Source organism: Tasmannia lanceolata, unplaced genomic scaffold (genome assembly GCF_043159265.1).
Source record: "Tasmannia lanceolata isolate RefF3 unplaced genomic scaffold, GAP_Taslan_0.1 ptg000012l, whole genome shotgun sequence".
NCBI lineage: Eukaryota > Viridiplantae > Streptophyta > Magnoliopsida > Canellales > Winteraceae > Tasmannia > Tasmannia lanceolata.
The window spans coordinates 4,496,938-4,509,721 of NW_027518689.1; the positions used below are offsets into that span (position 1 = coordinate 4,496,938).

A 12,784-nucleotide genomic window follows, 5' to 3' on the forward strand; every position below is an offset into this window, starting at 1 on the left:
AATAGAAAAAGGAAAAGGCGGGGGAAAGACTATGGTTGTCGAAGAAGGAAATGGAGTTGATCTTATTGCAGAATTCAGGAATTGGGTTTTGGCTAAAAGTTGACCCCTCCAGGCTTGAGAGGCCTTAGTGCCTTTTGCTTAGGGTTGATTCCTTAGTTCATTTCCTGAACATGGAAGAGTTTTCCTTGAAGTTGGTTTGGAGGAAGGTAGTAGTTAATTTTCAATCATCGGTTGTCTAGATTTGATGATGGAGGTTTTTTTATATTTAGTTAAGATAGTTTTGACCATTAAATAGCAAAGGGAATTACTTGTTTCTATCCAGAAGTATACAATCTCCAAGAGTCAAGGCTCGAGAGATTCTGTCTTTCGCTTTGACTCATCTTCGCTGGATACTTTTGCCTTGTTTTTTCCTCTTTGAGATTTACATCTGTTGTATGGTTTCGGAATTTCAACTTCGGGTCTGTTACGAGAACAGATTGATACGCAGTTTTTGAAGGGCACAGATGAAGGTGAACGAAGGATCCTTTGTATTTGTAAAGAACGCTTGCAGATGAAAGGAAGAAAGGGGGTGATGGATGGTTGCCTTTGAATTGTTACACTGTAATTACTAATCGGCTTTGGGTATGCCCGTGCCAGCACTCTTTAATATTTTGTATCGCAGGATGGGACTCCTAGTCCCGAATGCTACCTTAATATTAAAGAAATATGTCAATTTTCAAAAAAAAAACAGAGCCCGAAAATACCACTTGGAATGCAGCAAAAGCAAAGATGTGAGAAGGAATATATCATAAACTAGTAGCAAATAGAGTACTCTAGATCTTTCGCAGTGTATACTTTTCGATATGAGATTGGTCATACAACCCAAAGTCCGGGCTTTTCAGCCTGACCTATGGAAGAAAACAAAGGTACCTTTTTAAATCATATTGAAAGTAGTGATAGAACAATATGCCAAACAAGGAAATTCTAAATGCTAAATAAGAAAACAAAACAAATGAGTATTAAAAATAGTATGAGATCAATACATAATGGTGATACCTGGTATGATCTAACTTGCTTCAAAAGTGCTTCAGAACACATCGTAAGATCCCCTTTAATTTTGTGCCACCTTGCATATAGTCCCCATATATCTCCTCCCCCACCATTACGAACAATCTAAAATAAGAAAGGAGACAGAAGATAACTAATACATGAAAGGGAACAGATGCTTAAAGGTTATAAATAAAAGAAATTACAAGTTGCATCTCATAGATAGCAAAGGCCACAGAAAATCGCAAGTTCGCAACACAAAAGTAGACAGACTACGCAAGTAAATACTCCCTAATTGCACATTGGTTCTCTCAAAAAAGACCTAGACCTTGAAAAACAAAATGAAATAAAAAGAGAGGATAGGCCACTCAAATGTTTGGATACCTGCTGTAGAACTTCTCCAAGCAAGGCCATCAAATGCTCAGTTTCCCGGGAATCTCCTGGACTAGCTTGCATCGAACAATGATGATCTCCAAGGGCAGCGGAAGGCAAAAGAGTAGGCATGGAGGTTCTTGCTTCCATCTCGACCATTACCCTTTCCAATAATGCAGTATCTATTCTTTTATTCTTTGTCATATCTAATACCATCTTGGTAGCTTCTAGTGCCTGCAAATGAAAAATATATTATATTATTGCCGAGCATCCTAATATTTAAGTTCACATAGTATGACCGTATGATATCAATACATAATTGAGTGGATTGATTTTTTATGTCCCTGACAGTAGTGCATGCATCATTTATAGAGGAAGGTCTCATGGGTTTAACCAAAATCAAACAATTGCTAACTGCAAATCTGAAGTTCTAAAGATACAGAATGCCTAGCACATAGCTCCTTTTATCTTTTGCCAAATTAACTCCATTAAAAGAAGTCAAGAACCAGAAAGACAATGAAAACATTAACTGTCATTTTTCAGGGAACCATCAATATAACACAAATAGAATAGGGAAATGATATCCACACTACTGTATTTTGATGGGGGCACTCCTCACTTAATTAAAAGTACGGTATGGACCCCACCATAGGATGATCCAAACCGACCATTAGATGGGCCACAGCCTAAATAGGTTGTGTCCCAAAAATCATTTCCATAGGTTGATCCTAACCCTCCGATCTATAGAGGGTTAGGATCAACCCTCTAACATTCTGATCAGAGGGTTAGGATCAACCTATCGAAATGCTTTTTGGGGCACAACCAATTTAGGCTGTGGCCCATCTAATGGACAGTTTGGATCATCCTATAGTGAGGGCCATAACGTACTTTTAATAAAGTGAGGAGTGTCCTCATCAAAATACGGTAGTGCGGATAACATTTCCCATAGAATATTTGCTTCATTTTTAAAGGTAATGGAACAGTAGATGCAAAAAATAATTTGAAATTGCAAACAAACAAACTTTTAGGTCAGAAGTAAGAAACTTCACAAAAAAAAGATATCATTTAGACTATGATTTGGCCGACACTTTGAATTTATAGCCGACACGCATGTCGTGTCGTGTCACCCGTGTCCACACGTGTCGAAACTCCTTTAGACACTTTAAGTGTACTACTAGAAGTGTCGGTAACTTTATATGTATGTCCAGTTCATGGCGTTTCTCTTTCATTTCTTAGCTTTTATTTTTCATGGCTGTTAAAATGCTTTACAGATATTTCACCTGGAGAGTAGAATTCATAAAAAATAAAAAATAAAAAACCCTTTTTAGGTTCTATTTAGGGTTTATTTTATTTCTCAAAAACCCTAAATTGTGGTTGAAGATGCCCATGTTATGTGTATGAGTGTGACACTATTTCTAGATTTTTAGGGTTTGCCATGTTAGATACCTCATATCCGTATCGAAACTCGGCACACGGATCCATGTCCACAAATTATGATTATATTTACTTTCTACTTTAGGCGTGTCCCCGTTTCTAAATTTTGGGAGTTCGCCGTGTCCGACACTCCGTGTCCGTGTCGAAACGCGACACTGGTGTCCGTGTCCACAAATCATAGCATTTAGAAAGACAATAGCCTGGGAGTCAAATTGAAGACATTTTGAAAGGTCCATGACCATAAAGACTTCACATTGAATAAAGTAAAGACTAAATGGTTGAAGGTCCAAATGCAAGACCTAGAGCCGATAAATAAGAGGGTTTCTAGATCATATAAGGATACTCCTATTTCTTAAACTGAAAGCCATGAAACTTGTGAGTTTGAGGGATCCAACCTCATGTTGGTAACAGTTTAATGAATGTCAAATTAGATTTTATTGTCATACTGCAAAGCAGAATTCCCTACCATATTCTTAGATCATAGAAGTTAAACAAAATATAATCAAAGACTTTACCTGGCTAAAATTGTTGATGTCCATAGCAACTTGGCTGTAATTCTCCCACATTTGCCAGCTGCTCCGCCTGTAAAGTAGTTTTAGTTATCTTTTTTATTTCATCTGATCAAATTAGAACTTTATTTCAAGGCATCCCTACTTAATAGAATTGATTTTTAAGAAGCATTACTGAAAGAAAAGAAGAAATTACATAGAGAAAAAACCTGAATTTTAGTGCTTCCTTGAAGGCAATGAAAGCTTTCTTGCTCTTTTTATTGATCATATGCCTGCAAAATTTATAGTGCAAAATATTTATTTTTTTCCTTGACCAAGTTTTTTAACAAGAAAAAAAAGATATATCTGAAGCTAGATTGAACGAACTACACCCAAAGTAGAAACATTAGAGACCTGACCATAAGGAAACTATATTGGTGTTTTCTGGTCTTTTGGGAGTAAAAGATTCTAGTGAAGCAAATGTTACGACTTACGACCATTACATCAAGGGAATAGAATTAGATTTTTTCACCTCAATTGAATGGGCCATTTATGTCAAAAACTGATTCATTAAATGTGATTAAATGGAGAAGTAAAAATTATGAGTACCCTTGGAGGGTGGGAAATACCATAGGATGAATTAAGAAAGCCCTACTTCCCTACTGTATGTTTAAGCTAATGCTAAGAGTCCTAAGACTAAGGAGAGTGGGTCAATCTCCCACCTTAGCAGGAGTCATATCTGATTGCTCCGTATTCGTAGGGGCGTTAGCGGAGAGGTTTGATAAAGTTAAATGTGATTAAATGGGCAAGTAAATATAATGAGTACCCTGGAGGTTGGGAAACACCGTAGGGGGGCTTACGACGATTGTGGCTTGTTCATCTAACCATTCGCCTATGTATCCGGAGCTAAACGGGAAGATGGATACATTGGCTAAAGATGAGGAAGGGGGTCTGCAATCAATTATTGATCACCAATTCACCACTTTCCTAGTGTTGATGTAACGAAATAGCTAGTTACTTCCTTTTTTTTCTACACCATGTTTTTAAATTTGAAATTTTTCTAAAGGATTCATTTAGCCGACCCCAGCTAGTTTGGGACAAAGGCTTTGTTGAGTTGAGTTGAGTTTTAAATTTCCCAAAACAACCGAAATGTTTCCACTCCCATCCCCACCGAAACGAAATCGACATAGTTTCCTTTTCACATCATTATTTCTCTGAAATTTTCAAAGAAATTCGTCCGAAATTCCCAAAATTCGACCGAAATGGTCGGAAGGACAAAAAAATGGAAAGATGTTATTATTTGCATTAAGGATTTTAAGTGACTGCAAGCCATCCACGGTATCCCTTCTCTCCTCCCTTCTGTCATTTGCAACCCTCTCTCTCTCTCTCTCTCTCTCTCTCTCTCTCTCTCTCTCTCTCTCCAAAAGCAAGGAAGCAAGGAAGGAGGTTTTACAATACCGTACATGGATTGTATTTCGACAGGCGATCTTCAATGGAAGTTTCTGTCGGACCAACATCTCTTTCAGGTTAGTCTCTTTACTTCTCTATTTCTTTTTTTTGTAGCCTCCAATGAGGTATGATTAGATTAACGCTGGGAATGAGAGTTGTTTTTTTTATTCTCTATCCCCATTCTTCCCTCTCTCTATATATACATCTCTCCCTTTCCTGTGGGTCGCCCAGGTCGCCCTTTTTTGACGATCTGGGTCGCAAACGACCCACGTTTAGGGTCGTGCGACCCTGGATCGCAAGTCGGAGGCGATCCCGGTAACATTTTTCTAGGCATGTGCGGCAACGTATGTCACTAGGTGTTCGATGTGATTAAGCCATTATGGATGGTTTTGTTGCTTATGTGATAGTTTCTAAGTATGTATTTGCACTTATTCTAGCAATTCCAAAGTTTCATCTTTGTTAGATGGTGTATGTATGTATTTGCCTAAGGGCATTATGGTCTTTGTACTCTCTTAATATAAATATATATGAGGGGGGTAAGACTCCAACTCGTTCTCTTCTCTCATCTTCTCTCTTCCAACATGGCATCAGAGCTCATATAATGACTGACTATCCCTACAGCAAATGAGACGTCTGGGCAAGTGACTGTGAGATATATGAGATTGCCAGCCAACCTCTTGTATCTGTTAGGGTCATCAAACAAGTCACCCTCTTCTGGAGGAAGTTTCACATTAGGGTCCATGGGCATAGCAACAAGTTTCACCCCAAGATAACCTGTCTCAACTAATAAATCCAACACGTACTTTCTTTATGAGAGAGAGAGAGGCCTCTAGTAGAGTAGGCTATCTCAATCCCAAGAAAGTACCTCAAGCGACCCATATCTTTGGTGGAAAACTCTTTCTACAAGAGGGCCTTCAATTTCTGTATACCCACTAAGTTACTGTCAGTAATGATAATATTACCAACATATACTATCAGACGAACACAGCCAGCCGCAGACTAATGACTGAAAACAAAGTGATAGACGACGCATTTTCATGCCAAAACGCATGACAGCCTCACTGAATCTCCCAAACCATGCTGAAGGATATTGTTTTGAGCCATAGAGAGATTTCCGCAAGCAACATAAGGAGGAGGACATCTCCCATGAGCAATATACTCAGGAGGTTGCTCCATGTACACCTCCTCAGTGAGGTCGCCATGAAGAGAAGCACTCTTCACATCTAGCTGATAGAGAGGCCAACCATGGTTAACGACCAGGGAAGGCAACACATGAATAGAGGGAAACTTGGCGACGGGAGAAAAGGTCTGTGTGTAATCGACCCAAATGTCTGAGTATACCCCTTCGCAACTAATCGCGCCTTCAAACGTTCAACTGTCCCAACCGGCAAATATTTGACGGAGAAAACCCATCTGCATCCCATGTCTGATTCGTTTAAAGAGCTCTCAATTCAAGATCCATGGCAGCGCGCCATCCCGGGTGAGCGAGGGTCTCGGCCACAGACTGCGGCAAAGAGACATAAGACAAAGAAGACACAACTTCGAAACACATGAGTTAGATTATCATAGGAAACAAAGTTAGAAATAGGATGGGCAGTAGAACGAGAGCGAGTACGTGAAGCAATAGGAGAATCTGGAGTGGCATCAGAAGAGGGAAGAGAAGGTACCTTAGAGGTAGAGGCCGGTATCTTCGGCTGAGCAGACGATGCCTCGAGAGGTGGAGGAGGTGGAACTGCTCGCCAACGCCGCTAATAAGTCTTCGTAGTAGCAGGAGGAGGATCCGCGGATACCTGTAATGGGGCAAAATCCGATACAGGAGGAACCACAGACACCTTTAATGGAGGAAAAGAGGACTCAACCGGGTCAGGAAGAACCGGAAGAGGAAGGGGGTTCGCCGAGTCAAGCATAGCAGGACTATGCTCATGTGAAGGAGGGGAAGTAGGACTCGGACTTAAAGATGGTCACATCTGTAGAAACGAATAACCTGCGTAATCGGGGCTAACAACGATAACCCTTTTGGGTACGAGAGTAGCCCAGGAAGACACAGTGCTCCACCCGAGGGTCCAATTTATCGAGACCAGGGCTGAGGTGGTGAACAAAGCAAAAACAACCAAAGGCCCGGAGTGTGAGAGGAAAAGGATCGAACTGAGAATGTAGATCAAAAAGGGAGATTTACCGTGAAGGAAAGAGGAGGGAAGTCTATTAGCGATAACAAGAGGTAAGCACTGCATCGCTCCAATAGGCTTTAGGGACCCGCATTTGAAAGAGAAGTGTGCGGGTAATATCAAGCACATACTTAAGTGTCCTCTCGACGACACCATTTTGTAGAGAGGTGTAGGCACAAGAGGACTGATGGACAATACCATGAGCACATAAGAAATCCTCAAAACCATGAGGCAGAAAAATATTCCCGAGCATTGCCGGTGCGCAAACATGGCTCACATGAGTGGACAACTGATCTGGTTGCGCTTCCTTTTGTCGGGGATTGGTATCGCGCCTTCCTCTCCTCTGTTGTATTGTGATAATAAGGTCGCGATTCTTATTGCTACAAATCCTGTCTTCCATGAGCGGACTAAGCACATTGAGGTGGATTGCCATTTCATCGGTCAAAGAATCTAGAAGGCGATATATGCACAGTTTTTACTAGATCAGTGGATCAGCTGGTTGATATGTTTACCAAATGCTTAAGTAAGTCTAGGTTGAGCGATATTTGCAACAAGCTGGGAATGTATGATATATACATTCCAGCTTAAGGGGGAGTGTTAGAAGGTGCATGTATATGCCTAAGGGCATTACGGTCTTTGTACTCTCCCTTAATATAAATACATAAGGGGGAGCAAGACTCCAACTCACTCTCTTCTCTCATCTTCTTTCAACAATCTTAAAATTTCATCATTTCATATGTTTTTTAAAAGATTAAGAAATTTCATCATTTGCATATGGTTGCATATGTTTTTAAGATTTTACAAGATTTCCACCGAAATTTCCACCAAAACCGAAATCTTTCCATTTCCACCGAAATTTAAAACCTTGTTTATGATCGGTTCAATCATCTTTTTGAACATTCAATAAAATCAATAAATTTTCCATCTTTCAAAATAACATCAAGTAGAGCACCTCATCCAAAAGGTTAAACCCAACCCACAATTTGACATAACTACCTCAACCACCCAATTGGTTTAATGAAAGAGAATAAAGTAGCACCAATGCTAATCAAAAGAAAATGTTGTGCAAACTATCTTATCTGGAGTTCCCTTGCAACTACCACGGAAATTAAAACTAAACCAACTGTAGTAGGGGATTTAGCCAACAAACGTGTCCTGCCTTGTTCGACACGACACACGTGTCCTGTCGTGTCGACATTACTTCGGACACTTTTAAATGTATTTCCTAGGGGTGTAGAGTTAATGTAGGTGCGTTGACACGTATTTGATTTTATGTATATGTACACGTCATCATTTTTAGATTTTCAGATGTTTTCATGTTCAAGGTTTTAAATGTTGGTTTCGGTGTGGGTTTCGGTCACCACCGAAACCGAAATATTTGGTCTCAGTGGAAAAAAAATTGAAAAATTTTGAAAAAGAAAATTGGTTTTCTTAAAATTTCCACCGAAAAGTACAAAATTTCGGTGGAAATATTTACATTTCGGTGGAAATCTTTTACATTTTAGTAGAAATTTTGTAAAAGGGTAAAAGCGAATTTTCGGTTAAAATTTGGGCCGAAATTTCGGATTTCGGCCAAAATTGAAAACTATGTTCATGTTAGACAACTCATATCCGTGTCGAAACTCGAAACGAATCCATATCGACAAATTATGATTACATAAACTTTCTATTTTAGCCACGTCCCCGTTTCTAAATTTTGGGGCTTTGCCGTGTCAGTGTCAACACGCGACACTCGTGTCTATGTCCACAAATCATAGATATTACCTTAGTGTCCATAAATCTCCCATTGCAAGGACGGCTCAACAAGAACTCACTAATCGGTTATACATCGGTCTACTGTAATTCCCATATACCATCATTGGATAATGCCTCCCAAAAACTGCCATAATAATACCACTGACCACACCCTTGGACCAACGAAAAACCAAAGCACATAGTTGCATTACGCTCCCAATCAACACTCACAGGAAAGACAAAAATAAGAACATCCATTTGGCATAATTTTAGTCATGTTTGGTTCAAAATGTCCCACTAAATAGGCTATGAGTTAATTGAGATCATGTCGATGACTGCATTAACTAATAATTCATAATAAAAGGGAAACAAATCTGTGATGAACTGCCCAAAACGCATTAAATAGAAAGATGAACACCTATTACCCAGCAACATAGAGATACATTAATTTTCAAAAAAAAAAAAAAAAACCATTGCAAGAGATACATATTGCAAATGAGAAATATGTTCTTAAAGTTGATCACCGAATTCTATGCATATATCCAACCATGAGAATGCCAATGCTTACAGTGGGGGCTTTGGGCTTGAAATATAGTCAGAGAGTAGGACAGGAAGCTAAACACATATTTAGAAGGATCCAATCAAAAGGAACACTGAGTTCATAGCCACCATGGGATAGGTAGGATGAAGATCCACTCTTGTTGAAGCAAAAAGATAAGTTTCTCAAGGGCTCTTCTAACATGCCCACACTACATCTCAAAGGGACATAGAACTTTTCCCTGGAGTACCCAAAGTAGCATCATATTAAATACACTAGTGTTCAAGACCTTACACAAATTGAACATTGTTGCAAGTTAAGAGGCCAAAGGAGCTTCTTTGCACAATGTGCTTTTCCAACATAAAATTTTCTTAACATTACCACCCTAAATCAAATGCTAGGCTTAAATATCAAATTGTATACTTTCACAATCCCACTATTTGCATGTTGCGGACTCAAAACCTAGAAATCACCCAATCAGACCAATTGCCATGTTTTGAATACTTCGTCCATAGGATAGCAGAACAAAGACTGGATTGCGAGTCACAGTCGTCCTCCAACATTTCCCTATAGACAAAACAAATTTCTGAAAACCTCTGATGCACAAATGCCATCAATTTTGCACAGATATTTTTAGTTTACCATATGAACCTTCTTCTCCAATTTTCAAGCCCTCTAGAAAAAAATCTTTCAACTGCATTAGGAGTACCTAGAAAGATATTGGTGACATTTACAATGCTGGTCTTCCCAAGAGAGGTGTAATCGAATCTCCAAGTGGCATAAAAGAATCCACAATAGGGAAGATCAATTTATCACCCATCACATTTGAAACCTCATAAGGGAATCCCATGCGGTTAGCTGGCAAACATGAACTCATCCAAAGATATTTTAACTGAGTGGAACAATGTTCGTCAAGGCTAGAGCTGCTAAATGCATATGATATGGGATTTAAGCACCAATAATGTGATTGAGCTTGAATGCCAAATTGGTGCAGAAATATAATGTTGTAGTCATAAATATTCTCATGAAAAACATGTGAATCCATCATAAATATTCTCATGAAAAACATTTTAATCCATTTCTTAAATTATTCATATGCAAATTTTGAGCATAGATATTAAGAACCCAAGCCATTAAACAATATTTTTGGTCCATTATAAAGGTGCATGTTTGGAAGAGAATATTGTATAAGAACTCTTATTAGTAACTTTGCAAAGAGAAACATAAAGATTGAGAAAGAACACAAAGTAAATCATTGAAAGCAAAGCAACAAATTATGGTTTGTAGTTTTTTTTCTATAACATACAAGCAAGCAATGTTATTCCAAGCCTCTCCATTATCAGGATCAAGTTGCACAGCACGAGCAAATCCATCCAGCGCCTTGTCAATATCTCGAGCCTGCATCAAATGTTACAGATCAATCCAAACTGAATATTGTTGTGGCTAAGTAATCTTGGAAATAGCAACTAGTGCTTATTCGTCAAAAAAATTATGAGAGCATTAACTCGAAATTTTTTTAAAAAACTTCAATAATTTTAGAGTCAAGACAAAAATTGTGCAAGAGGTGCAACAATATCGAGTAGAAAAAAGGAACATACATCAGACACATACAAAAAAACTAGTAAAAGCAAACATTTTTAGATAATTCCATTAAGGCATAATATATTTTGATAAAGTAAAATGCACATTTGTCCTACATCCAAGTTTTAGAGGCTCCTTGTAGTTCTTGAAAAAATACACATCCAAGTTTGTATGGCACAAAAGAAAGCAAGCAGCAAGCCATGCAAAAAGTATGTTTTGAGTTGCCTTAAGCCCATATAATCAAATCCATAGTGTAATAAACATGTATGACCAAATACAAATGATCAAAAACCATGGAATGAAGAAAACAAATGTTTTACCTTCAGGGCAGCAGCACCAAGTGCAAACCAGCCATCAGGATACAAAGAATTTATAGCCATTGCAGATTCCCTGAAGTAATTGTAACAAAGGCAAGATCATTAAAATTAATCAATACCAAAAGAAGTCGACGAAATCAAGTAAAGATAAGTCTAGGAAAATTCATTAGGGAAAAAAAAGAAAAAGATATGTAACTGGAAATAAAATAAAGAAGTGACAAGATCAAGCTTCAAAATGAAATACCAAAGGATTTTGGATGTTTCATAGTCCCCCCTATTGTATGCACTACGAGCAAGCGATCGCTGTCGATTAAGCAAAAGCTAGTGAGAACCAAAATAAGAATGTACAAATAATGATGTTTATACAGAATTGAGATCACCTTAGCTCGAGAAGATCGTTTGTTGGAAACTTCCAAAGCTTTCTCATAATAAGCATCATTGTTCGTAACATCACCCAAAGAACACCTGGAAATAAAACAAATGCAATACAATTCACAATATGCTATTGTACTAAAAAGAATAGGACAAAAGAAAACGTACTAAAATCCATTTTGCACATATAGTCATAGTAATAGATACAATTTGACTAACACAAAATACCTAGAAAGTAGTGATTAGTGATTGCGAATAAAGGCATGAAGAATACCCTAATATTTCAATTATGAGTCCTTGAAAAATCGACTACAAGCCAACAACATTACCATTTTCAATCCAGTGCCAAGGGGTGTGCTACTAGTTTTCTGAAGAATGCCCCTTCTTCAGCTATCGTCATCTTCATGTGAACCCCCTGAATCCCCTTGTTCAGAGATGATATCCAAGGAGGGTGCGTAGCTGCTCCTCTCCTTTCCATCTTGGGTAGCAAAAGACCTCATGCAGTGATTAGCTCATATTGTGCCACCAACAGAGATAGAGTAGACCACCTCTATGTCTCAAAGATGGAAACAGATCTTGTAAGATCTCACACCAGAAAGGGAGAGAAAGTTCCTGGGCTATATATGTGAACTCTCCTCCTCCCTGTGTAGACGCGTTTTCAGCATCTCCAAGGGGCCCGCCCTGCGGACTAGGCCGGGCATGGTTAGTGCTGCTGGAAAACAAAACCGGGGAGGCTGGGTAAACCCAGAACCGGACAATATTTACACAGCAGGGTTGGGTCATGACAGATCTAATAATGAATAGTCGTAAATCTTGCTTCATCAGGAAATTCTCCCTTCATAACCCAAAATCTAGATTCTTGGTGGATGGATGAAAAGGGCATGGAAGAATGTTGAGGCCTCAACCGGTAGCAGTCTCTTCATCTTTCAATGTTAAAAAGAGGAGGACAAGATCATAAAACCAACAACAAGAGACTCTCCCTATGGAATTGGGAATAACACACTTCAAAAGAAAGAAGCATGTATCTAAGGTGGGTTAATGATGCAGGGATGGACGGAATTGAGGATGCAGCCGCGGCGTTGGAATCAGATTACCTACGGGAAAGTAGGCATCCAAAACAACTACGGATATCCGAGCAGCTCAACTCACAACATACGATTGCTGTCCAAGGAGAATAGTTGCTTCCGAGCTCAAACACCAAGGGGATCTTGCACAATTATGTCCAAGGATCCTCCTTCCACAAATAAAATGAAACAAGGGGCAATTCAGTCTATACCAATTTCTCTAATGAGGCCTTAAAAGAAACCT

At 38.9% G+C, this 12,784-nt stretch overlaps 1 protein-coding gene across 1 annotated transcript in view; it reads right to left on the reverse strand.

Moving 5' to 3' along the window:
* LOC143887041 (uncharacterized) overlaps positions 1–12,784 on the reverse strand; it is a 69,488-nt gene that overhangs the window by 4,968 nt on the left and 51,736 nt on the right. Inside the window, exons 11-18 of the mRNA XM_077391155.1 lie at positions 11,485–11,569; positions 11,349–11,407; positions 11,108–11,177; positions 10,513–10,604; positions 3,551–3,613; positions 3,348–3,414; positions 1,411–1,632; positions 1,036–1,152 (exon numbers count right to left, since the gene is read on the reverse strand). Coding sequence (XP_077247270.1) covers positions 1,036–1,152; positions 1,411–1,632; positions 3,348–3,414; positions 3,551–3,613; positions 10,513–10,604; positions 11,108–11,177; positions 11,349–11,407; positions 11,485–11,569 — 775 coding nt within the window. The remainder of the gene's footprint in view (positions 1–1,035; positions 1,153–1,410; positions 1,633–3,347; positions 3,415–3,550; positions 3,614–10,512; positions 10,605–11,107; positions 11,178–11,348; positions 11,408–11,484; positions 11,570–12,784) is intronic.